Source organism: Pan troglodytes, chromosome 11, assembly GCF_028858775.2.
Source record: "Pan troglodytes isolate AG18354 chromosome 11, NHGRI_mPanTro3-v2.0_pri, whole genome shotgun sequence".
Classification (NCBI taxonomy): Eukaryota; Metazoa; Chordata; class Mammalia; order Primates; family Hominidae; genus Pan; species Pan troglodytes.
The window spans coordinates 3248577-3272952 of NC_072409.2; the positions used below are offsets into that span (position 1 = coordinate 3248577).

Sequence of the window (24376 nt, forward strand, 5' to 3'; positions counted from 1 at the left end):
TCCCAGATGTGGCCTGAGAGGTATGCAGAGATGCATTTTTTATTTTAATAATGTCAGAAACGGGTCCCCTTTTCTTCTCATTTCCTGCTTCACTGGTATCCTGAAACCACACCTCCCAGCCTCCCTTGCACTAGGCTGTGGCCGCATGACTGACTCTAGCCAAGGAAGTGTGGGTGGAGCCTTCCTCTTCCGCAGAGACCCTGGAGGCTCACAGATGGAGATGCCTGGATCCCTGCGACACCCTATGGAAGAGAGAGGAGAGGATGAGACCTGGAGGAATTATCTACTACCATTTATTGTGAAGTATCAGAAAAAATATAGCCTGCCCATATATATATATATAACCATGGGTTAGAGATACTGTTGCTAAAATGCGGCTACGAAATAGGGTGAGGGAATTCTCTTTCTAAAACTGTTAAGTAAATAGCATGGGTGGTCCTTGGAAATGGCGTATCTGGAAGGTGGCTGTGAGGATGTTTGGGAACGCCAGCACTGGGCTCTCCTGCTTCCCCAGCAGAAAGAAGGCGCTTCCCCGAGGCTCAGGGCCAGCATGGGGTTGGCATCTTTTGCCTCTTCCCTGGCAGGTGCCTTTTAGAAAACCCAATCTCCCCTCTCAGGACCTCTGTCCTCGTGCCCTCTGGCAGCCTCAGGGACATTTGGGCTGACTTCTCTCCCAATTTAGAAGTCAACCATTTTATATCCAGAAAGGGAGAACAAGGCTTCTCTGAAACTCATCTCCTTGATTTATGCAGTCCGCGAATTCCACGAAGCTCACTGTGGCCAGTGCTTTCTGTGGCCCTTTTAGAGGCACGATCTATTTTACGACTCATTTAAGAAAGAGACGGGAAAATGCATGCTTTTCCTCACATAGGAAATCGGCAGGCCCAGTGCTTCCAATCAGTAAAATCATATTCTACTGACTTTGAGAAGGGGCTGAAATGCCATCCTCGGGGTGAGCTCTGACGGCGGGAGCTGGCGGGGTGGTCCGGAGCCAGAGACGTTTCTCGGTCATGCTGCTGACGTGTTGAAAAACGACCTGGAGCTGCGCAAACAGATGGTCTGGGGCGGGGCGGGGCCTCCCAGCAGTGCTGGAGAAATCACCCCGGCTCGGCTGGTGCCTGCTCCCCAGGGGCGAGGCGCGGCCTGGCAGATTGCCCGTTAATGAAACTCAGTGGGCAGAGGCTGCTGAGGGACACGGATTCCCACTCCCCGGGGGAGGGGGTGGAAATGGCTTCCTCCCTCTGCTTCCCTACCACCAGTGATGGGGAGCTCACCATGCTTAGAAGGATCTTCCTTGCACGGAGTTCGGGCCTCCTCCCTGCACCTACCACCCTAGTGGCCCCAAGTCTTAAGGCTGAAGGTTCATCCTGTGTCCTTCAGAGGCAAAGGCTGCAACCGATACCAAACAGAGGTGGCCAGCGCGGGCCATCCCTGGGATACCTAGCTTGGCAGAAGGTCATTCTCAGTTGTAGACTCCCTGCCCCCCTGGCATGCTGATACTGGGTATGAGGCCTGGCACCTGCCAGGTTCCGAGTCCATGCCGGGTGGGTGAGGGAGGGATGGACAGATGCGGACTGAGTTGAACACACAGCTCTGATGTAGACTCTGAGTCTCCTGAACTAAGTCCAGCCCTTGAGGGGCAGCGCAGGCAGAGTGGTGAGGAGGGAAGGAGTTCAGGCTTGGTATCAGCACGGCTTCCTGTGGGCTCTGTGTGGAGCCACATGGGCAAGAGGGCGTGGCTCTGACCCTGGCTCCCCTGGGGTCTCCATGAGACCCCTGCCCCGTGCACACTGCTCCCACCTGAACCCCAGTCACCCTCCCTGCACCCTGCTGTGAGGCCCTTCAGTGCAAATCTGCACCCACGAACACCCCCTTCTGAGTGCCCTCCGGCCTGCTCTGACACCTGGCTGTGTGGAGAGGTGAGGCCTTGCTTCCGCAGGCTCTCCAGGGAAGGCTGTTTTCCACGCCCATGGGTGGTTCCTCCCTTTCCCGTATGGTCGAGCCCTCTCTCCTCACCCTCTGCAAAGCCCCAGCTCCTCTGCTCGCCTCCTCCAAGCCCCCTGTACTGATCCTGTGGGTCAGCTCCCTCCCGTGTAGCCTCTCAGCTCCTTGGCCCTGCCTACCAGCTTGTCCCCCACCCGAGCCACCCTCCTGGTGGGCCGTGCCCTTGACCCTGTCAGCCCTGGCGGCAGCTCCTCCTCCCGAATCCTGGTTCCAAGCCCCCTTCTCTCCAGATCGCCTGATGGAGTGCTCCAGTCCCTGGCTGCGCGCAGACCTCACTTCCTGGCTGCAGCCGCATTCTCACTCTTAATTCCTGCCTGCCCCTTGTCCTTGCCCACCTCTGCCTCGCCCCACTGGATTTCCATGGCCCCTGAGGTAGTGCCCCTCACTCCCACTCGCCCAGCACCATCTCCCTGACCCCCTCGCTCCCTTCCTCTGTTGACTGGCAGGAACTTCCCACCCTGCGCAGTCCTAGGGAACCGGTTTCCCACCCTTCAAACTAACGGGCTTACACCTGCTCCCTGCAAGCCCTCCTACATGCCCTGGCCCCTCCCCTTCATCTGACCCTGACCTCGACTCACGCCTCAATGTGAAAGTCAGAGCAGATGGAAAGGCACCCCCCTCAGGCCCTGACTGCCCATTATCACCTCTGCTCTGTCCTGCTAGTCTCGGGTGAAGTCTTGCGGGGGCCGACTCTTCCTGGACTCACTCCCTGGTGATGTCCCGAAGATGCTCCTGCAGCTGCCTCCTCTCTCCGGCACTGTCAACCTCTCCCTGCCACTGCTTTCCTGTCACTCACCACCCCTGACATTGTCATCCGCTGACCTGCCCTTTCCACTCCCCCTCCTGCACATGAGGCCCAGGCCTTGCTGTCTTAGTTACCAACGTGTTCCCAGGCCCAAAATGGCATCAGGAACAAATGGTGATTCATGGTTATTTGGTTAACTGAGCTGAAGAGTGGATGAACGGATACCTATGGCCCCGATCCACCAGCCGTCAGCCTATCCTGGCAGCCACAGAACCATGGGGCCCCTGGCCGTTTACAAGGGCAGGGGCTCCTTCCTCCCTGTGCTGGGTGGACAGCTCCCACCTGGGACCTTCCACACGGCAGGAGCCCCATGAACAGGACACAGAGTGGCGGAAGGGAAGGGCCCTAGACCTTTGAACAGTGACCCAGCTACTCAGAAGGGGAAGCCATGTGGAGACAGCCACGGGCTTCAGCCGTCCCGTCCCAGGCAGGCGACCCCGACCCACTCTCCAACTCCCTGCACGCCGTCCCGTCTCTCACCTCTCACGCTTGTGTGATGATGAGAAGCCGGAAAAGATTCTCCCCATCATGATGGTGCATCTCGTTCTCCGCGATACCTTGACGTCCGGTGCTGCCCGGCCCCAGGCCCCGTGCCCACACCCCGCCTTGCCTGCAGGGGAAAATTCTAGACTCCTGAGGTCTTTGCCTGCTTTGCCTGTTATCTGCACAATTGCTCTACCCCCACTTTTTCCACAGGAAGTGTCCTGTCTAGGGGTGAACATGAACCTTCACAGCTAAGGCTAAACGTGCAGTGTCTTTGGAGATGGCCCCAAGCCAGCAGCACCAAATTTGGGATAATTTTACAATAAAGGGATGTGCACAGTCCCAACCAGGCATGCGATGCGCCTCATGATGGGGCCTGAGCAGGGTGGTGGAGAGCCCTGGCTTGGGCATTCCCCTGGCTTGGGGTCAGGGGCACAGGCTGTGACCAGTGTTGAGGCACATAGGAGGTGCTCCTGTGAGATCGTTAGAGACACAACTTCCTGCCCTCTACAGGGAGCTACTGTGCACCTGCGCTGAGCCGGCCGGAAGTGTGGCTGGGACAGGACCATGAGCGAGTCCAAAGGACCTTTGCTCTCTGGAGTCAGTGATGAAGGGGGGTTGCCAGAGGTGAACGTCAGCAGGCCAGTAATTGAAAAGCCTGCAGAAGAGCACAGGGTTATCCAGAATCCTGTCTGGAGAAAAACAATTGATGAGTATTGTTCTTGAAACAACCGGTTGCATCTAATCAAATAATGTTTTCCTTAACTCACCGCTAATTTGTTTTCAAGATCAACCTTATGAGTGGTTTCGAGCTGGGATCTCTTTTCTGGCTGTTTCTAGATGGGTTGCCTCAGTCCTTCCTCTCACTTTGACTGCTCTGAATAATTCACATGCACCAAATTGCTTCTTCTCAGACTGCCTAGACATGGGAGGGAGAGTCTGCAGGGCCTGGCTGGGGGTTGGCGAGCAGAAAGGAGGTGCTGGCTTCCTCCTCCTTGTCCCTGATGAGGGGCTGTGGACGATTTCAAAAGACAAGAGGGTTTCAGGGCCGGCCTCCCTGTCCCCCAGAGGTTTCCTGTGTCAGGAATTCGGGGCTTCCTGGGTGCTTCTCCTCCTTTTACATCATGGCCCAAGTCTCAGTTCTGGGAAGCAGAAAGGAGAATCCATTCCGTGCCTCAGAGGATCGCAGCCGAATGTCCAGGGCACATGGAGTGGCCCTCATTCCAAAAACAGAGCGTCCAGGTGAGGACAAGAGCCAGAACCAGGCCAGGCCCTGCCTCGAGGGAGGGCGAGCCACCTCTTCACAGTCCCACCAGCTCAGCTGGCTGCGCACCCCCAAGGAGCTCTGGAAATGGTTGTTGAAGTGGAACGATGACTGGAAGGTGCCAGAAGCCGGGCACTGGCTGCCTCCAGACCTCAGTTTGCTTCTGAAGGCCCATCCCCGCCTTGTGTGCTTTCCCAATGCTTCACAGTGGGAGGTGTGCACCGTCCTTCGTGTATTCAACACACACAGACTGAGAACCTTCGTGTGCAGGCATGGGGCGGGCCCAGAGGAGAGCAGAGGCCAGCAGGACCGTAGGGACTCCCGTCTAGCCTGGAGTCTTCTGCAGGGTGCAACAGACACTCAGGAGCGGGCTCCTGTGAGGCAGAGAACCTAAGGCTGAGTCACGCTGACTTCCTAGAACTAAATCAAAAGGAAAACCCCACACCTCCATGCCCAAGTAGCAAAACAATCAGAGGCCACTCCCTTTGCAACCCCCCACTTTGCACTGCCTGGCAGAGGAAAAATGGAAAGTACCTCTGATTGTTCCCCTCCCACAACTAATCAGACTGGCCGCCAGCCAAGTCTTCATTTGCATACGGGTGTAACCTGGTAACTTCCCTTCAGCCTCTGATTGGTTGCCTCCTGTAACCAATCAGACTGTAAACAATCAGACCAATCAAACCAATGTTGGACCACTACTTCATTTACATAGGGTGTAACCAAGTAACCAATGGGAAACCTCTGGATGATATTTACACACAGAAAACTCTGTAACCAGTCCTCTTTAAGCCACTTGCTCCAGCCCACTCCCACTCTGTGGAGGGTACTTTCATTTCAATACATCTGTGCTTTCCCTGCTTCATTCTTTGTTGCTTTGTTTGTGTATTTTGTCCAATTCTCTGTTCAGGTTCTTTGTCCAGGTTCAAAATGCCAAGAACCTGGACAACTCATAGTCAAGACTCTCCCCAGGTAACAACTGTAGACAGTGCTTGGGAGGGACCTGAGCTCATCTGCAGATGGAGCAGCTGCCAGCCCATCAGTGTCCCAGAGCAGGCCTGGCCCAGGGACGGCAAGCAGAGCCCATCAGACAGCGGCAGCTGTCTCCATTGAGACCTCACAATGGAGCCAGCACCTGAGCTGCCTGGCTGGGATGTGGACACAGCCCGACTGGGGCACAGCAAGGTGGTTAGGCACAGCCTGCCTGGCCCTCTGAGGCCCAGTGGCAGTCACCTGACTACTCCCAGCCTTAGTTTTCCAATATGAGAAATGGCGCTTGCTGTAGTGATGAGAGGAGGTAATGAACACGAGGGCTCAGCCTGCAGCCCAGCACCCCATGCTCAGCAAATGGGGGTGACAAGGAGCCGCGAGAAGTCAGCAGCCCCCAGGGCCACACCTCACTGCCCCTGCATTCCCACCACCATCCCCACGGAGGCTTGGTGCCCACCAGTCAAGACCCCTGTCCTCCCCACCCACTGCCCCAGCCCAAGCACCCTGTGTCACTTCCCACCATCCCGGCCGCATTGTCCCAGCCCAGGGACTCTGTGTTACCCCCTGCTATCCCCACCCCACTGCCCCAGCCCAAGCACCCCATGTCACCTCCCACCATACCCACCCCACTGTCCCAGCCCAGGGACCCCGTGTTACCCCCTGCCATCCCCACCCCACTGTCCCAGCCCAGGGACCCTGTGTTACCCCCTGCCATCCCCACCCCACTTCTCCAGCCCTGGCACCCTATTGTCCCCACCTCACTGCCCCAGCCCTGGGATCCTGTGTCACCCCCGGCCGTTTTGCTTTTTCAGGGTTGGCTCAGGGCCTGCTCTCAAAGGTCCCCAGGGGTGGGTCCTATGTGAATCCCGTTTTACAGATTTGAAACCTAAGGCCCATTAAGGGACACACAGCAGCCAGTGCTGGAGCACTCTGATGGGATCCCCAGTATCCGCAGCCCTCACCCCACCTCAGTGTCCACAGAAACTCTCTTGGCGTTAAACTCGTGTGTTTCTTTTTGCTTCCTTTGAGGAAAATGGCTCCCCCAAAAGCCTGTGCTAGTGAGGGGAGCAAGAGAAGGTGAAGGAGTCTAAGAATCGCATGGTTTTATCCAGAAAATCACCTTTTAGATTAGTCTCAGCCTGTATATAAAGAATCGGTAAGGGCCCGAAGAGGCCGCCGCATTTGTCTGTTATTTTATTGCACTTGAGTGGGCTAAATTAGCCGCTGGTTTCATGTCCAAGAACTGGAGACTCAGGAACACCTTCTGGAATTGTCTGTCCCTGTCTCTGTCTTCTGTGGTAGGCTCAGAGCCCCTTGAGGCTGGGGTGTCTGGTTTGAGCCTTTGGCATGGAGCTGTGCGATCATTAACCTTCTGCAGAGTTGGGCTGCAGGGTAACCCCACAGGGCCACGCTCCCCCTGCCTGCCTGGGACTAGTGCAGACTGACAGTCTCCTGGTAGGAGGGACCCCGGGGAAGCTCCTCTGGCTGTGAGTCTTCTCCAAACCTCAGCCCAGCTCCAGAATTCACAGGCCAGGCCAGGAGCCGACGGGCCGCAGTAAAAGTTTAATTGAATCTCTCCTTTCCCAGCCCTTCTGGAGCTAATGTCAGCTTCTTGGAATGACCTGATGCAGCCAGTTTTTCTTCTTTATTATGGCCTGCCACAGCCAATTTAACAGGGACAACAGGAGTCAGCCTGAGGAGACAAACAGCCTGGGGGGCTGATAGGAGGGCCCGTCCTGCTAATTACAGAAGTGAGGAGGCTGGAAACTGGGGTATCGCGATGCTGGTGGACGGCCACCTTTCAGGCTGTGCTGCGCTGGGGACAGCGGAGGGGTCAGTGCTGGAGGCACTAGCCAGAGAAGGCACTTTTCGTGGAATCTGGATGAGCCACTGATGTCCTTGAAACAGGAAGCTGTTTGGGGGTGAAGTAGTGGCCGTGAGGCTGGGGTCCTCCAGGGATAACAATTCAATAAGCGAAACTGAAACAACGAGAGAAACGCAGCAACGACATCATTCTTGGCGACCTTATTTTCCATCCTGTAGCGGGAAGGAGATCAATAAGGAAACTGCTGTTTCTTTTCACAGAGTCAGCTGCTGGAACCTCCAGTGTTGCTACAGCCCAGCCTCCTGAGTCTGACTCGGGAAGGAAGAAAGCAGCCTCCGGAGAAGTGGGCTCCGGTCCCCCAGCAATTCTGAAAACTTTGGCCCATTCAAAGGCAGTTGCTCGATATCACGCCAATTTCTCCAAACATGGCTCTTGGAAAAAGCCTGAGGCTGGGTGTCAGGGGACCTGGGTTCCGTCTCAGGCCCATCTCTCCCTTACCGTGCTAACTTGGGCAGGTGTTAACTAGTCTCTCCGGGCCGCGATGTCTCTACTTGCCGAGTGGGGATGACAATGCCTCAGAGGCAGAGCAAAGGGCTGTGGGAGCCCCTGGAGGGAGGGACTGCATGAGCACAGGAGAGGGAGGTTTGCGCCCGGCCAGAGGGTGCTTTGCCTCGAGGCCAGGAAGAGTCCTACTTTGAGGCCTTTTCCAGGTAAAGGGAGCAAAGAGACCCCTGAAGTCATCTGATGTGATGCCCGGTGCCCCGCCAGCCTGGGGGAGCCGTCGCAAGAGCCGTGGCTGCCACTTCCATGAATGGGGAGCGGCGTCTGCTGGCACCGGACCCATGCTTCCCCAGCACAGCCCCCTCACTGTGACACCAGCGTTGGTATCCTCGGGTGTTGGGTGGGGAAACTGCGGCCCAGAGTAGGCTGTGCCTGGTGGAGGCAGGGTTCGAGCCCAGGTCTGGGTGACTTCATGCCGGAGCTTTGTTCCTCCTGCCAGGCTGGGGGACTGGAGCTGTGGGACATGGGAGCAGAAGTCTGCCGGGAAACAGGCAGGGTGGGCTTACCACTCCCGTTTTCCAGGGAGGAGATTAAACCAGAGGAAGCAAAGCGAGTCTGCCAGGCCCGCTTGTTAACCCGCAGCTGCTCGGCCTCTGGTGGGGTGCTTGGTATTAGCTGGCGTGCGTGCTGTATGCATGCATGTGTGTGTGTGCACATGTGTGTGTGTGTGGTGGGGCACAGGGATAGAGAGCGCACAGAGGAAAGGCTCAGCTTCCACATCAGCCATCCTCCCCTGAGAGGGCAGAGGCGGAAGTGATGCCGCCTGCTGGCTCGGCCTTCCCTGGCCAGAGCCTCGCCTCCCTCCGCCGCCCTACTCCACGCTGGCAGCAGTGACTCACCAGCACAGAGCTTCATAGGGCACGCCATTCTGGCACCTTCCACTGCCTGCTGCGTGATGAATAAATGGCCGGTGACTCATCAACTGGAGGACGCACTGTGGGTGCCAGCAGGCCGGTTGAAGGCGGGAAAGAGCAGCGCCCAGGCTTGGCAGCCCCAGGTTTGCACCCAGAACTGCGGCTCATCAGTGGGTCTGGGCTGCTGCGTAATCTCCCCGTGTCTATTTCTGTAAGATGGAGGTCACACAGCACCCTGTGGGGTGAGGGTTTCCCTGAAAGATCCTTCCGAAGACAAGACCTCACCTTGCCTTAGAATCCTGGCAGCGTCTCTGGAGTTAGGCACCTGGTTTAGAACAACAAGAACTGTGTCCGAGAGACACAGCACCCCGGAGTCACCGTGGTCTTTACTGACCCAACAACACTGGTGAAGGCAAAAGATGGTGCTCAGGTTTCCAGATGCTTCCTGGAGTAGGGCCTGACAATCACAGGAGTTAGGCATCATGGTTTATAAGCTACTCAGAGATCACTTTATAAAACAATCCAGGGACCAGGTGCAGTGGCTCACACCTGTAATCCCAGCATTTTGGGAGCCCGAGGCAGATGGATCACTTGAGGTCAGGAGTTCAAGATCATTCTGGCCAACATGGTGAAACCCTGTCTCAACTAGAAAAAAACAAAACAAAAAACAAAACAAAACACACACACACACACACACATACACACACACACACAAAATTAGCCAGGCATGGTGGTGCTTGCCTGTAATCCCAGCTACTCAGGAGGCTGAGGCAGAAGAATTGCTTGAACCCAAGAGGTGGAGGTTGCAGTGAGCCGGGATTGCACGACTGCACTCCAGTCTGGGCGACAGAGCAAGAGCCTGTCTCAAAAAAAATAATAATAAAAATAAAAATAATTTAAAAAATTAAGAATTAAAAAACCATATAGGAAGTGTGCAAGGTGGTTGCCTGTGAAAAATCCCTTGCCCAGATGAGTCAATGGGTCCTTTTGCCTTCTGGACACAGAGGCCAGCACATACCCAGGGAGAGGAGGGCCCAGGGATGGACCCCAGGACAAAGGGTCCAGGGGAGAAAGTTGGGCCATTTAACAAATAGCATTGGGGCCAAGGAGCAGCCTTTGGAAGAAGATGAAACTGGTTCCACACTTCACACTATCAAAGCCAGGGCATGGACAGCCCCAGGGTAAACAGACAGACTTTGCAAGAACCAAGAGAAGCAGGGATCACGTTGGGGAAGGCGGCCCTAACTCCAACCCCAAAGCCACAAGCATCACAAGGATGATAGATAACTCCGACTACACTCAAACACAGACACAGACACACATACAACACACACACACTAGACATAACCAATATCAGGAGACAAATGACAGACTAGACAATATGTGCACCTCAGACCACAGAATCACAAAGGCTGACTTTCCACACATAGAAAGAACTCCTAAAATTTGAGAAAGTAAAGACCAACAACTGAATAGAAAACAATAGGCAGAAGATAGGAACTGAAAGTTCACAGAAAACAGTCAGTCCTCCCCGCTGCCCTGAATGATGGCTCCCTTCCACCTCACCCCCCTGAGGGTGGAAACAGAGGCAAAATTACTCGCTGGCCAGGCCTTATAGGAGGCTGGACCAGGAGCTGACCCAATTCCTCTGCCTCCCGGTCCCCCTTGAGCACCAGGAACTGTCTGCTGTCCCAAGTCGCAGGCTCAGCTGATCTCCAAGCTTCAACTGCTGTCCTAGACCCTTCTCCACATGTTGGGCTGTGCTCATCTTATAGACTCTGGGTTGGAAGCCCAGTGGCCCGGGGAAATCGCTGGTGTCTCAGAGCCTGACTTTTTTCCATCTAGCATGGGGCCTGACGCCTCTTCAACGGGGCGGTGAGGTCCAAGGGTTGCCGGGGGTGTGGCATCCAGGTATTATCTGCTCCAAGCCACCACTTCCTTCCTTCCTTCCTTCCTTCCTTCCTTCCTTCCTTCCTTTCTTTCTTTCCTTCTTCTTTCTTTTTCTTTCTTCTTTCTTCTTTTTCTTCCTTTCTCTTTCTTTCTTTCCTCTTTCTTTTCTTCCTTTCCCTTCCTTCCCTTCCCCTTCCCCTTCTCCTTCCTTCCTTCCTTCCTTCCTTCCTTCCTTCCTTCCTTCCTTCCTTCCCCTCTCTCGCTTGCTTGCTTGCTTGCTTGCTGTCTTGCCCAGGCTGGAGTGTAGTGGCGCAATCTCAGCTCACTGCAACCTTCACCTCCTGGGTTCAACCAATTCTCCTGCCTCAGCCTCCCGAGTAGCTGGGATTACAGGCATACCGCACCACGCCCGGCTAATTTTTGTATTTTTAGTACAGACCAGGTTTCACCATGTTGGTCAGGCTGGTCTCGAACTCCTGACCTTGTGATCTGCCCGCCTCAGCCTCCCAAAGTGCTGGGATTACAGGCATGAGCCATTGTGCCTAGCCCACTTGCTGCTTTCAAAGGGAATTAGGTGAAATGTTCCAATAAAAAACATTTTCACACTCCACAGCTTTATGGACTACAACTAGATGACCTAAGGGTTTCTGGGTTGAAGAGTCCCTCGGGCTGAGACAATGGGCCCGTTTGTGCTCAGTACCTGCCCCAACGTCGCCTGCCTTGCTGACTGTTGGCTGTTCCAGAGTGTTCAGCTATGGAAATAACAGTGCCTTTCATTTCTGGATCCCTTCAAAGAACAGAGCTGGGCACTGGCTGTCCACCCAGCACTTCCCAAGAATTGTTGAGATGGAGCACCCCACCCAGAGCCGCCTACCCAGAGCCAACCCCTCCTGCTCACTGGTTCAGAGAGCAGAGCCGCCCACATCTTCTGTTTCCCCCACCAAGTGCTACCTGAGCACCTGCAGCTCTGACAGGGCCAGGAGAGGATTCGGTGGGGAGCTGTGGGACCAACAGTCACAGGCTTCCCTCTGGAAATTAGGAGAATTTCGGACCCAGCTGCAAACACAACTGTCTCTTGCTCTGGCCTCTGAGTATTGCGAATAACTGCCAGATTTGGACTCTGGGCCAAACTTTTAATAAAGAAAATTCATCCACAGATGTTCCACCATCAGCCAATATACTCGGTTATTGGAGTCTGGGAGATTTAATGGCAGCCTGGTTATTTTATTTGCTCTCTGGGTAGAACCATTTTTCTTGCGTATGTAATATCCTGGAGGAATATTTTCCCTAGCAAATACTCAGCCTGAGACAGCAAATCCATTCTGGACCTGTCAGGTCATTATTTTGTCTTCTGGTGACTCAGAACAGATATTTGAATGCTTGTTTTTTACTATGTCATTAAGGGGAGATTACAAGGAAATCAGCCCGTAATCACAGCCTGTAATTATAGAATAGTTCCCACCTGATTGTGCTTGGACAGGTTTCTGTCTCATCGGGGTAAAGTCATTGGCCTGCTAAACTGAGTTATGGCTTGATGGAAACTCAGGGCTTTTCTCTGAATATCCACTCCTGTGTCTTGCAGGGGGCATTTTGTGTGCCACCGCGCTCTGAGACAATTTGTAAACAGAAAAGTATAAACGTGCCTCCAGCCCTGAAAGTCCTCACTGAAAGTGCACTCCGCAGTGGCGTGTGAGCGCTGCTTTCCTGCCAGTGAGGCTGTAGTTATGGATTAGGCATTTCTGCCCCACTCCCTCCCAAATATCGGGCTTTTTTGTCTTGGGTTTGGAAATTCACCTATTTTGGATACCCCCAAATCCCCCTCAAATCCCAAAGAACATGTCATGTCAGGTGCAAGAGACTCATAGATGCTGGATGCAGGGGCTGGTGAGAGCCAGGGAACGGGAGAACAGAGGCCTGGAGGAAGGCAGGCCAAGGAGGAATGCTCCCTGGAGGTGAGAAGGAGTCGTTCCCAAAATGATGGCCCCTGAGCTGGCCCCTGGGGGAGGCAGAGAGCGGGGACAGAAGGGCACACAGGGCAGGCAGGGCAGGCGAGAGGCTTGGGGCGGGTGGGGCCTAGGAGAGCAGATGGGAAGTGGTCACCCCAACTGGGAGAGGTGTGTGCAGGGCACAGACAGGCACTGAGCCCCTGCCATGGGGTTCTAGGCAGCTTGGGACTGGGGCATCACTGGCCCACCCAACCCACTGTAGAAACATGGCCCTAGCGGCCAGGAGGAAGGGACCTGGGGCAGACTTCGACTCCATGAGCGGCTGATGGCCATGGCGACTGGGAGCTGGGCTCTGCACCTCTCCACAGATGCTGGCTTCTCCTTCCCTTCCCACCCAGTGGGTTAGGGCTCACCTGTGCCCTATTTGTCATCCCGTATTTTCCTAACTGTTGTCCAGGGCCAGGTAACAAGGGAGCTAGACATGGTCCCCAAATGTCCCCAGCTGCCTCCTTCCCTGACCAGTTCACTCTTTCAGCAGCCCCAACTTCTGTGTGGTTTCAGGAGCTGGTGTCGCACCTTCTCAGACATTCTTGGACTCGGTTCCACCGGCTACTACAGACATCAGCTTTATCTGACTGTGCCATCCACGATTCCACCTGGGTACCGCCCGGCTGGCTGTCTTTCCAGGACAAATGACGGAAATGCTGGAAGCTCATCCACTCACCGGTTTGAACAGGTGCCACTGGGCCAGGCTCACAGGGTTGCCTGGCTTTCCCCAATGACCCACATCACTGCCCTGCCACCCACGTTGCTGGGGGTGCCAGCTGCCCCCAAGCAGAGGGCAGGTGAGAGCAGGGTGGCTCCCAACCTCACACTATACCTGGTGACCCAGACGAGCAGCGCTCTTCTGCCAAGTTGGTGCCAGGAACGTTGTGAGGGAGTTACTCTGACATTCGTCCTTCTCTGGCTGACAGGAAGTGCCAGTACATTCCAGAAAGACTCCAAACATTGAGTTGTGGCCTGTCCTGCAGAGACCTCAGGGCTTGCTGAGTGGCAGGGGCCTCACGAAGCTCCCAGGATCTAGCCCATGTGATGCCCTGGGCCCCTCAGGGTTGCCAAGGGCTGCACATACCCGGCCATAGTTTCCAAGGCCTGGGGAGATACGAGTCCCAGAGAGGGCTGTCACTTATCTCCAGGGCGTGCTGCAGCCCTAGATGAGTGAACTTTTCCTCAGCAGGGTCTCTGCCCACCATGCCAGGGCTGACTAAAGTGGGTGCCGCCCCAGGCCCCCTCCAGTGGTGTCTGTGGAGGGACAGCAGGGTGGAGATGGGGTGTGGGTGGGGTCCCTGGCGCACAGCCCCAAGTTGGAGTAGCGTCCCAGAGTCACCTAAGGGGTGGCGGGTAGATTCTAAGCTGCTTCTCCAGGCTGGGGGGATGGGAGGTTGGAGATCCAACAGGGACCTGTCCTTGCCCTCTTCCGAAAGAAAGGATTTATTTCCCTTTCTCAAAGGGCCACTCAAACCCAGGAATCCGTCTGCAAGGACCTGGAAGTCTCGGTCATTTTTAAAACTCTCAGAAATGACAAGTGAAGCAAAAAGATCTCCTAATTGTTTTTATTGTTCCTTAGATAACTGGATAGTACAAAGTTTGCCTTTGTTTTTTACTTAAAAAATGTACTTTCCGCATACTGTTGCCCGTATGACTTTCCTGTCCCATCGGAAACCAGAGTTTCCCCAGGCGAGCCCTTCCTATCTGCGGTTACATGATTTAGCTAATTTAACAAGAAGAGAGTAATTCCTTTGATTATTATCAACATGAACTTGACTATGTCTCTATAAGGGTGAACACTGATTTTTTTTTCTTTTTAGAAACAAAAACCATCCACTTATTAATCCAAACTACGGCATTGCATTTACAACAATCATTGCATAAACTGAACATACGAAGTTACCACCTCAAGGGAATAACAGAAGAACGTGGCACAATATATCTACGGGGTACGCGAGTTCAAACAACGTGGGCACAGCAACTTCACTCTACACACTCTGACCATCGCTTCAGTATGTACTAGACACAGGTCCAGGAGCTACGTGGAGTCTCAGCACGGTTAATCTAAGAGACAGCAACACAGTCAAGAAACGGCACTGCGATGGGAAGCGAGTTACACTAGCCTACGGCCGGGTGCGGCCCACGGCTCTCAAAGAGCCTGGACGCCACATTCCTCGGAGCTGACCACGATCTAAGGAAATGTTCATGCCATCCTAACAGTGGGTTTTTCCCCGGTGAGAACTGGCCAACAGTCATTGCCTCGCCTCTTTAGTATGTTGTTTGACCAGAGAGGGACAGGGCGGGGAGGAAAACCGGGGCGCCGTGGGCTGCAGTTCCAGCTGCAAATACGGGAGTTTCTTCCGACGTCTGTGGCCCGCCGGCTCGAAAGGGAGAAACACGGAGGTAATGCCATCCCTCGATGTCAGAATCCGCACTGCTGATGATTTTTCAAGATCGGTATTGTTAGTATTATTGGTATCTTTTTGGCAGCGGCTTCACAGGAGTTTCCTTGTGGTGAGGACGTGGGCCCTTGGCTTCCAGGAGGAGGGAGCTACAACTCGTCGGAGCGGATGACGTGGAAGAGGGTCACGTTGTAGAGGATCTGGTGGCCGTTGTTCCAGGCATACAGGGCCCGGTCCTTGGGGTTGTAGTCCAGCATGGAGATGTGGGAGTATTTGTTCTGGAAGGGGATGTCGATGTATTCGTAGGTTGAGGCATTGGTCTGGTATGCGTAGTGGACCTTGGTGCCCCCTGAGTAGCCGTTGGTGACGTACAGCGTGCCGCAGATGATGAAGGCCTCCCCGGCGCTGCGCTTGGGGTAGCTCGTGTTCCAGGTCTGCAGGGTCTGCAGGGACACGGGGTCCAGCCTACTGACCACGATGTTGCCAGCGTTCTGGTTGGTGGCGTACACGGCCCACAGCCCGCTCTCGTCCACCATGAGGTCGATGTCCGAGTGGCCACCCCAGGCGTAGTGGTACATGTTGTTGTAACCGGCATAGTCCAGGCTGCGGGTCTTGAGGATGGTCTCTGTCTTCAGGTCAAACCTGATGATGATGTGGCTCTGGAACTTGTTGAAGTAGATAGAACCGTTGTAGACCACCTGCCCCGTGCCCGACCAGGGGTGGGGGAGACGGTGGGAGGTGAAATTGTCCGTGTTCATGAAGTCAACCATGGACTTGTACTCACGTACGAAGCGGTTGTTGTGATAGCCGTCCATGTACCACACCTGTGGAGAGAGCAGACCCGGTGGTGAGCACTTCCAAAGACCCAGTGAGTACTCCAAATACCCAGTGAGCACTTCCAAAGATCCAGTGAGCACTTCCAAAGATCCAGCGAGCACTCCAAAGACCCAGCGAGCACTCCAAAGACCCAGTGAGCACTTCCAAAGATCCAGTGAGTACTCCAAAGACCCAGTGAGTACTTCAAAGACTGAGTGAGCACTTCCAAAGACCCAGTGAGCACTCCAAAGACCCAGTGAGTACTCCAAAGACCCAGTGAGTACTCCAAAGACACAGCGAGCACTCCAAAGACCCAGTGAGTACTCCAAAGACCCGGTGAGTACTCCAAAGACCCAGTGAGCACTCCAAAGACACGGTGAGTACTCCAAAGACCCAGTGAGCACTTCCAAAGGCCCGGTGAGCACTCCAAAGACACGGTGAGTACTCCCAAGACCCGGTGAGCACTTCCAAAGGCCCAGTGAGCACTTTCAAAGACCCAGTGAGTACTCCAAAGACCCAGTGAGCACTTCCAAAGACCCAGTGAGCACTTCCAAAGATCCAGTGAGTACTCCAAAGATCCAGTGAGCACTTCCAAAGATCCAGTGAGTACTCCAAAGATCCAGTGAGCACTTCCAAAGATCCAGTGAGTAATCCAAAGATCCAGTGAGTACTCCAAAGACCCGGCGAGCATGCCAAAGACCCGGCGAGCACTTCCAAAGACCCAGCGAGCACTCCAAAGACCCGGCGAGCACTCCAAAGACCCGGCGAGCACTCCAAAGACCCAGTAAGCACTCCAAAGACACAGTGAGCACTCCAAAGACCCGGCGAGCACTCCAAAGACCCAGCGAGCACTCCAAAGACACGGCGAGCACTCCAAAGACCCGGTGAGCACTCCAAAGACCCAGTGAGTACTCCAGAGACCCAGTGAGCATTTCCAAAGGCCTAGCGAGCACTCCAAAGACCCAGTGAGCATTTCCAAAGACCCAGCAAGCACTCCAAAGACCCAGTGAGTATTCCAAAGACCCAGTGAGTACTCCAAAGACCCAGTGAGCATTTCCAAAGACCCAGCAAGCACTCCAAAGACCCAGTGAGCACTTCCAAAGATCCAGCGAGCATTCCAAAGACCCAGCGAGCATGCCAAAGACCCAGCGAGCACTCCAAAGACCCAGCGAGCACTTCAAAGACCCAGTAAGCACTCCAAAGACCCAGCGAGCACTCCAAAGACCCAGCGAGCACTTCAAAGACCCAGCGAGCACTCCAAAGACCCAGTGAGCACTCCAAAGACCCAGTGAGCACTCCAAAGACCCAGCGAGCATTTCCAAAGACCCAGCGAGCACTCCAAAGACCCAGCGAGCACTCCAAAGACCCAGTGAGCACTCCAAAGACCCAGTGAGCACTCCAAAGACCCAGCGAGCACTCCAAAGACCCAGTGAGCATTTCCAAAGACCCAGCGAGCACTCCAAAGACCCAATGAGCACTTCCAAAGACCTGGTGAGCACTCCAAAGACCCAGTGAGCACTCCAAAGACCCAGTGAGTACTCCAAAGACCCAGTGAGGACTTCCAAAGACCCAGTGAGCACTTCCAAAGACCCGGCGAGCACTTCCAAAGTGGGGTGGAACAGGCTTGTGTGGAAAGCTGTTCCTTGGGTGGGAAGCTGTTCCCCGACTTGGAATTTCCTGGACCTCAGGAGAAGGAGCTGAAAGAGCCAGGAAACAGTAGTCACGACCAAAGGGTGCCGTGTCCTCCCTCCAAACCCAGAGAGCCAGGAAAGAGTAGTCACAACCAAAGGGTGCCACGTCCTACCTCCAAACCCAGCACACTCCTCAAAAGGAGACACAGCTATTGTGCTATCAGAGAAAGGATGGCCCAGTTTGAAGAAAGGGTCTAGTAGCAAGGTGGGATGGGAACACACAGTTTGAAGAAAGGATCTAGTGGGAATTTGGGATGGGACACACAGGCCCAGTTTGAAGAAAGAATCTAGCGGGAAGGTGGGATAGGAGCACACAGGCGTATACGTGCAGCCATTCACCCCTAATCCTGCCCTCTGCTTGCTTGGGATGACACCAGGTTGTGGGGCAGCAGCTGCACCTATCTGTTCACTGCCATACCCCTAGCCAGGGGCCTGGCCCATAGTGGGGGTCATACACACGTGTGCAAGAAAGTAGCTCCTTCAGTACAGAACCCAGAGCTGAAGGGGGCCTTCGAAGCGGCACAGCCGCCTGGCCTAGCCGAGGGCAAATGCTCACAGCCCCAGGCAGCTGTTGTCTGCAGTGAGGATCGACTCTCAAAGTCACCGGGAAGGGCCAGCTCCCATATCCCAACAAGACACCACGCTCGAGGTCTCTCCTCCCACCAGGCCATCGCTGCGGCACGGACTGAGTCATCCTGTCTGCAGGGCGGAACGTCATTAATTTGGCATTTGGGATGCTGTGAGTGTAATCACTCATTGTCACCCCTAATCCAGCAAAAGTGCCTCTCTGAGAAGAATATGGGCTTTGAAGAAGCCTCTGGTTGTCGAAAGCAACCAAGATAGCAAACCCAGTAATGGCCCAAGTTTGGGGTTACAGAAGAAGAGATTTCCGATGAAATGCCAGTTGACTTGAGAACTGTCTGGACTTTGCGCAAAATGCTTTAGTCATTTTCAACCAATGTGGGAGCAAATTAGAAAGCAACGCAGCTAGGCAGAGGGAGTCTGGCAGGCTGGTGCCGCTCTGCATGCATCTGTCTGGCAATGAGACAGCTGCTTTATCCGTCGAGGGCTCTGGAGCTGCAGGAGACTAAGGATGAGGGAGCTTTCAGACTTGGCATTACACATGCGCTAAAAATTAAAAAAAAATTATAACCTTCTTCTCAAGACATCCATTCAGATACTTACAAGCAGATGTGCTTTTTGTTTTTAATGAGATCTTTTTTTTTTTTCAGCTGGGCCTCATTTGAGGCTATTATCCTTAGCCTCCCACAGACCAAACCTCAATGATGTGGGTCACAGATTAGAACCGGGAGGGGTATTGGAGGGAACGGGGCCATGTGCTGAAACCCCCTTAATGACACTGCCACAAAGCTGCCCTCTTGCCCTCTCTTTGCTTGGTTATCTCATCAGACAGGGAGCTCACTGCTTCTGAAACTCACATCTAATACCATTCCCCCCCAATCCCTCTCCTGACCTGCCTGGAGGGGAACCACCCCTGCCATCGCAGCACACAGAACACCTTTGACTGTGTTCACACATCACCCCCACAAACAAGCCCTTGATCGCGGGGACCCAGGGTGACTCACCCCTGTACCCTGGGTCCAGAGCCTCCTTCCCATGGGCAGAATGGGGATACACCAGCATCAACTTGCTAAGGATTTTTAAATCACCTTCTCTTCCGGTACACCAGCAAATCATACACAGGACACCGCACTTTGAAGATGTAATTGGGGGTGGGAGGGAGAATCGGCACACGGTGCACAGGCTCAGGCAGGGTTCAGGGGAGGCCGCTCTGAGCGTTTGCCAGTTTCTGTGGGGTAAAAACTCCTTCGAGGCTGAGATCCAGTTGCCAATGGGAAGGCACCCAGGCACTCAGAACCCCACAGGCCTTGGGATAAGGAGCCCCGTGCTTCACAGTAGGCCCCCTCCTCTGAGTTCATTCCCTCAACCTTCTCATCTGAAAGGCCTTTTTCTTCCCCTTTCTCCAAGTCCCAAGGCTCAGATCAAATCCCATCAATGACTGCTAGCTTCCTCTCTGGGGAGGCGGCCCCAAATACAGTACCAGCTTTTAGGGAGATTGAGCACTTGCGCCTCCGGGCAGGACCTATCGTTCTTTCCAAAAAGACCCAAGGGCACCCAGCAAAAGGCCAACAGCGGAACCAGGCTGCCTGGATGCCAGGTCACTTGTGTGCCCTTACTCAGGGCATTCACTGTGCCGGACGCTGGCATCATCTCTTGCCTTCAATTATCACATGAGCCCGTGCACCCAGGGAGCCGTGATCGCCCCATTTTTAGACTAGAAAATGGAGGCCAGGGAGGTTTGGTGACTTTCCAGTGGTCAGAGTCAGGAGGGGACTGCAAACCCTGAGCTTGAAACCACCAATCTGGCCAGTGGTGATCTGCCCTGGGGGCACTGCACATGCCCACAAACAGTTCGGATTGTCTTGACTGGGAAGTGGGGAAAGTGCTGCTGGCATCTAGGGGCAGAGGCCAGGGGTGATGCTACCCATCCCCACACACCAACAGCCCCCTGCAACGAGGCATGATCCGGTCCCACACGTCAGTGGGTGAGGCTGAAAAGCCCCAGCCCTGACGCGCTGCTGTCCATGCCATGAACCTGCCAGGTAAACGGCCCATTTCCCTCCGTCCACTTATCCTTTCTGCCCCCAGGGGAACCTGGAGGGCAAACCCTCCGTCCCTGCGTCACCCACCAGGCCTGACCTTGGGTAAGCAATCTTGTCCCTGTGCTGGGGAAGTGGGGCCTGGCCAGGTAAGGCTTCGCCGGCCTCCTCCCTCTTCCGAAGGATGCAACCCGGATGTGGACGTGGGTTTGAAGCCTCGGCCTGAACCTGAGTGGTGAATGTGTAGGAAGGTGAAGATGGCACCCCTGGCTGAAGATTTCGGTGGCTCCCACAATAGAGGATATTTCTTTCCTAGCAGGGCTGAATTACAAAGAAGTACCTTCACCCTTGACCTTTTGTGGCCCTAGCGGTCTTGAGGAAAGGATCTGTGTGTGTCGAGCTCCAGCGGGGAAATTGTCCCAAATAGGGCAGACGCATTTGCAGGGAGAAGCTTGCTGTTCCTGCCTGGCCTCATCCTTCCTGCCATAGAGCAGGGGTGGGTGGGGGGCTTGGATGACATCAGCTCCGGGGGCCACACTGTGCCGCATGTGAAGAGGGCTATTCCCCATGCACATGGGAATAATCAGTATCTGGGGGCTGGTTCCCGCCGCCTCATTCCTCAGTGGTGCTGGCAGCTCCCTCCTGGCCTCTGCAGCTCTGGTGTGGCCTGTGTGAACCTTCTAGAATGTCGGTCCAGCCTGTCCCTTACCCAGTCCCCTGTACACACCCTTCCTGATCCCAAACTCCAAACTCTGCTGCCCAGCCAGCCCCTCCCTCCCTCCCCAGGCTGCCCAGTCACATCCTTCAGTCCCAGACCTACCATCTCTTGCCTCTGTGCCTGCGGGAGCTGCCCCTCCACCCCGTCCCCATCCCTGCCCCAGGCCACACTCACCCCCTTGGGAGGTATTTCCTAAACCCCTGTACCCCCAGGCAGGCAGGTGTCCACTCTTATAGTAGACTGAATAGTGGCCCCCAGAAGATAGGTCCACATCCTGGGACCTGCAAATGGGACCTTATTTGGGAAAAAGGTCTTTGCAGATAGGATTAAGAATCTCGGCTGGGCATGGGGGCTCACGCTTGTAATCCCAGCATTTGGGGAGGCTAAGGTGGGCGGATCACGAGGTCAGGAGTTCGAGACCTGGCCAACACAGTGAAACCTTGTCTCTACTAAAAATATAAAAATTAGCTGGACATGGTGGCACGTGCCTGTAATCCCAGCTACTCGGGAGGCTAAGGCAGGAGAATCACTTGCAGTGAGCCGAGATCGCACCACTGCACTCCAGCGTGGGCAACAGAGCGAGAACCTGTCTCAAAAAAAAAAAAAAAAAAAAGAATCTCAAGATGAGCTGGTCCTGGATGAAGGTGGGCCCTAAATCCAGTGACAAGTGTCCTTATAAGAGACAGAAGAGGGGACACAGACACAGGGAGGAGCCATGTGAAGACGGAGGCAGAGACCGGAGTGATGCAGCCACAGCCAGGAACACGTGGAGCCACGAGACGAGGCAGGAGGGTCCTCCCCTGGCATCTTCAGAGCGCAGCCCTGCAGGCGCCCTGGTCTGGGGCTTCCAGCCTCCAGCACTGGGTGGCAGTGAGCCCCTGTGGTGCCCCCCAGGCTGTGGGAGCTCCTGCAGCAGCCACAGGGCACCTCTTGGGCTTCCACACCCATGTGCTGGGGCATCGGGCATGTGTCTCCCACCTGACCGTGAGCCCGGAGGGGAGGCCTTGCCACCTCACTGTGACCCAGCACCCCCACTCAGCTCAGGGCACACCGTGGGTCTGCCAAAGCTTTCTGGCCTCCCAGGAACTGCTCTGTGGATCCCACGGAGTGAGGGGTGTCCACGTGGCTGGACTCCTGTTAATGCGGCGCCAAGAAGCGCCTCCACCGCCAGCCACCGCTGGTCTCCAGCGAGACCTGGGGAGTTTCCACCTCTGTGCCTCAGTTCCCTCTGCTGTAAAATAGGTCCTGTGAGGACCTGCCACCTGTAGTGGTTCAATAAATGCCAGCTATCATCATTTATGTCCTTAGCCCGGGACTTGAGTGGGCTTGGTGGTTCTGGGTAGGCTAGACACGGCCCTCAGAGCCTGCTGGAGCTCACCAGGCCCAGGCACCACCCAAAGGAAGAAGGCCGTAAGACCACCTGTGGGGACGTGGCGGTAGGGTCAGCCCATCTGAAAACCGAGACCACAGGGGGCTTGGCCTCCGGACTAGCCCAGGATGCAGCGAGACAGGCCGTGACACCCATCCCTCCACAGAGTCACAGAGGGTTAGGGACCCCGTCCCCAAATCCCCGCTTCAGAGAGGCCCAGAGAGAAGGAAGGCCTCTCTCAGGGTCACATGGCCAGCTGTGCCGGCTGCCACCTGCTCTGTGCATTAGGAAGCGTGCACGCTGGTCTGGATCTTGCACACAGCACATCCAAATCCTGCCCTGACCCCGACACAGCTTGCTTCCACCCAGGTTCCCAAGGCTGCCCTCCCCCACGCCACAAAGCGGCTTCTATCTATGAAGGAGACAGCAGCTCCCCGAACCTGCTCATCCCTGGCTGGATGCCCCCAGCAATGCCCTCTTCCCTCCTGCCATGGCCTCTTCTCATCCCCCTTCCTTCTCCCCCTCAGGGACCTTGTCCCAATCTCACTTGGCGGCCCCATGTGGTGGCCCATCTGTGCCCCTGCAGAAGGCAAGCTCTCATGCCGCCATCCTCCCAGGACACCACGGTGTCCACACGAGCCCTTGCTGCTGAGCTCTCCCAGGGTCAAGGCATCCACAGTGGCCCAGGAGACGCCCGCCCAAGAGTGGCCCTGTGTGGACTGGGTGGACGGGTCGCCCACCAACTGGGAGAATGGTGCCTGAAAGCAGGTGTGCATGGCCGGCTGGCCATCCTGCCCCAGGTCTTGGCTACACAGAGCCCCAAGGCTGGGCCCCAAGCTCCATCAAGGGCCACCATTCATCTCCTATTTTCCAGGTGCTGGGGACACAGGCCCTGTCCTCCCAAAGCTTCTGACCTCATGAGGGGCCATGGCTCCATGCAAAAATCCTCGTGCTGGAAGAATCTTGGGGTTCCCCAGGCATAGGAAGGGGAGACCAGAGAGAACATTCTGGGAACAGAAGGCCAGTGCAGCCTGGAGGGAACAGGGACCTTAGACAGCAGAGACCAGAGACTCTTCTGCAGGTGCCTCTCCCAACTGAGAGCCCCACAGGGCGGGTGGCCCCTGGTGCCGTCTTTCCATGGAGCCCTCTTGGCCGATCAGCGGCCAGTGCATGTCCCTCCCTGACCTAACTGCTCTCCATTCACAGCTGGACGGGCTGCTGTGTGCCATGAGCTGAAACCTGGTGTATTAGAGCCACTGGTGCTGCCCCCACAACGTATGCTGAGAGCCCCCTGTGCAGGTGTGCCCTTTCTGATCATGACCCCGAGGAACAGAAGGTTAAGAATGTCCTGGCTGGGCGTGGTGGCTCACGCCTGTAATCCCAGCACTTTGGGAGGCCAATGTAGGTGGACCATGAGGTCAGGAGATGGAGATCATCCTGGCCAATGTGGTGAAACCCTGTCTCTGCTAAAACACACACACACAAAAATAGCCAGAAGTGGTGGCATGCGCCTGTAATCCCAGCTAGTCGGGAGGCTGAGGCCTGGGAATTGCTTCAATTCGGGAGGCGGAGGTGGCAGTGAGCTGAGATTGCACCACTGCACTCCAGTCTGACGACAGAGCAAGACTCCGTCTCAAAAAAAAAGAATATCCCAAAGGTCACAGAGCTGGGAGGGGCAGCAGAGAGACGCAGACTCCAGTGTGGAGCAGCTCCGAACCTCTGTGCCCAGCTCTGAACCACGCCACCCACAGGGACCCCACACAGGAGCTCACTGGTGACATCTGACGTCCCCAAGCTCCGCAACACACCCACCCTCAGCACAGGCAGGAAAGTTCAGATTCCCAGCCCCGAGATCTAGGAAAAGCAGGGGGTCAGGGCTGGACTCAGGCCTCCTGGGGGTCGTGGGGGTCTCTGCACACTGATCATCCTTCTCCAGTTCAATGGGCCATGCGCTACAGTCCCTGAGAGCCTGTGGCCAGACGGTGAGCGAGGCCACCCTGCCCCGAGCACAGCCTCACTCTAATTCGAGGACACAAGCTGGAAGGCCCCAAGTTCCTGCCCAAATCCCCTCCCCAACCCATGAGGGTTTCTT

General features: G+C 55.3%; 1 protein-coding gene across 1 annotated transcript in view; it reads right to left on the bottom strand.

The window, feature by feature from the left end:
* Nucleotides 1-14216: 14216 nt before the first annotated feature.
* OLFM1 (olfactomedin 1) overlaps nucleotides 14217-24376 on the bottom strand; it is a 35078-nt gene continuing 24918 nt past the window's right edge. Inside the window, exon 6 of the mRNA XM_016962045.3 lies at nucleotides 14217-15893. Within this exon, the coding sequence (XP_016817534.1) occupies nucleotides 15219-15893 (675 nt within the window). The 3' untranslated portion in view covers nucleotides 14217-15218. The remainder of the gene's footprint in view (nucleotides 15894-24376) is intronic.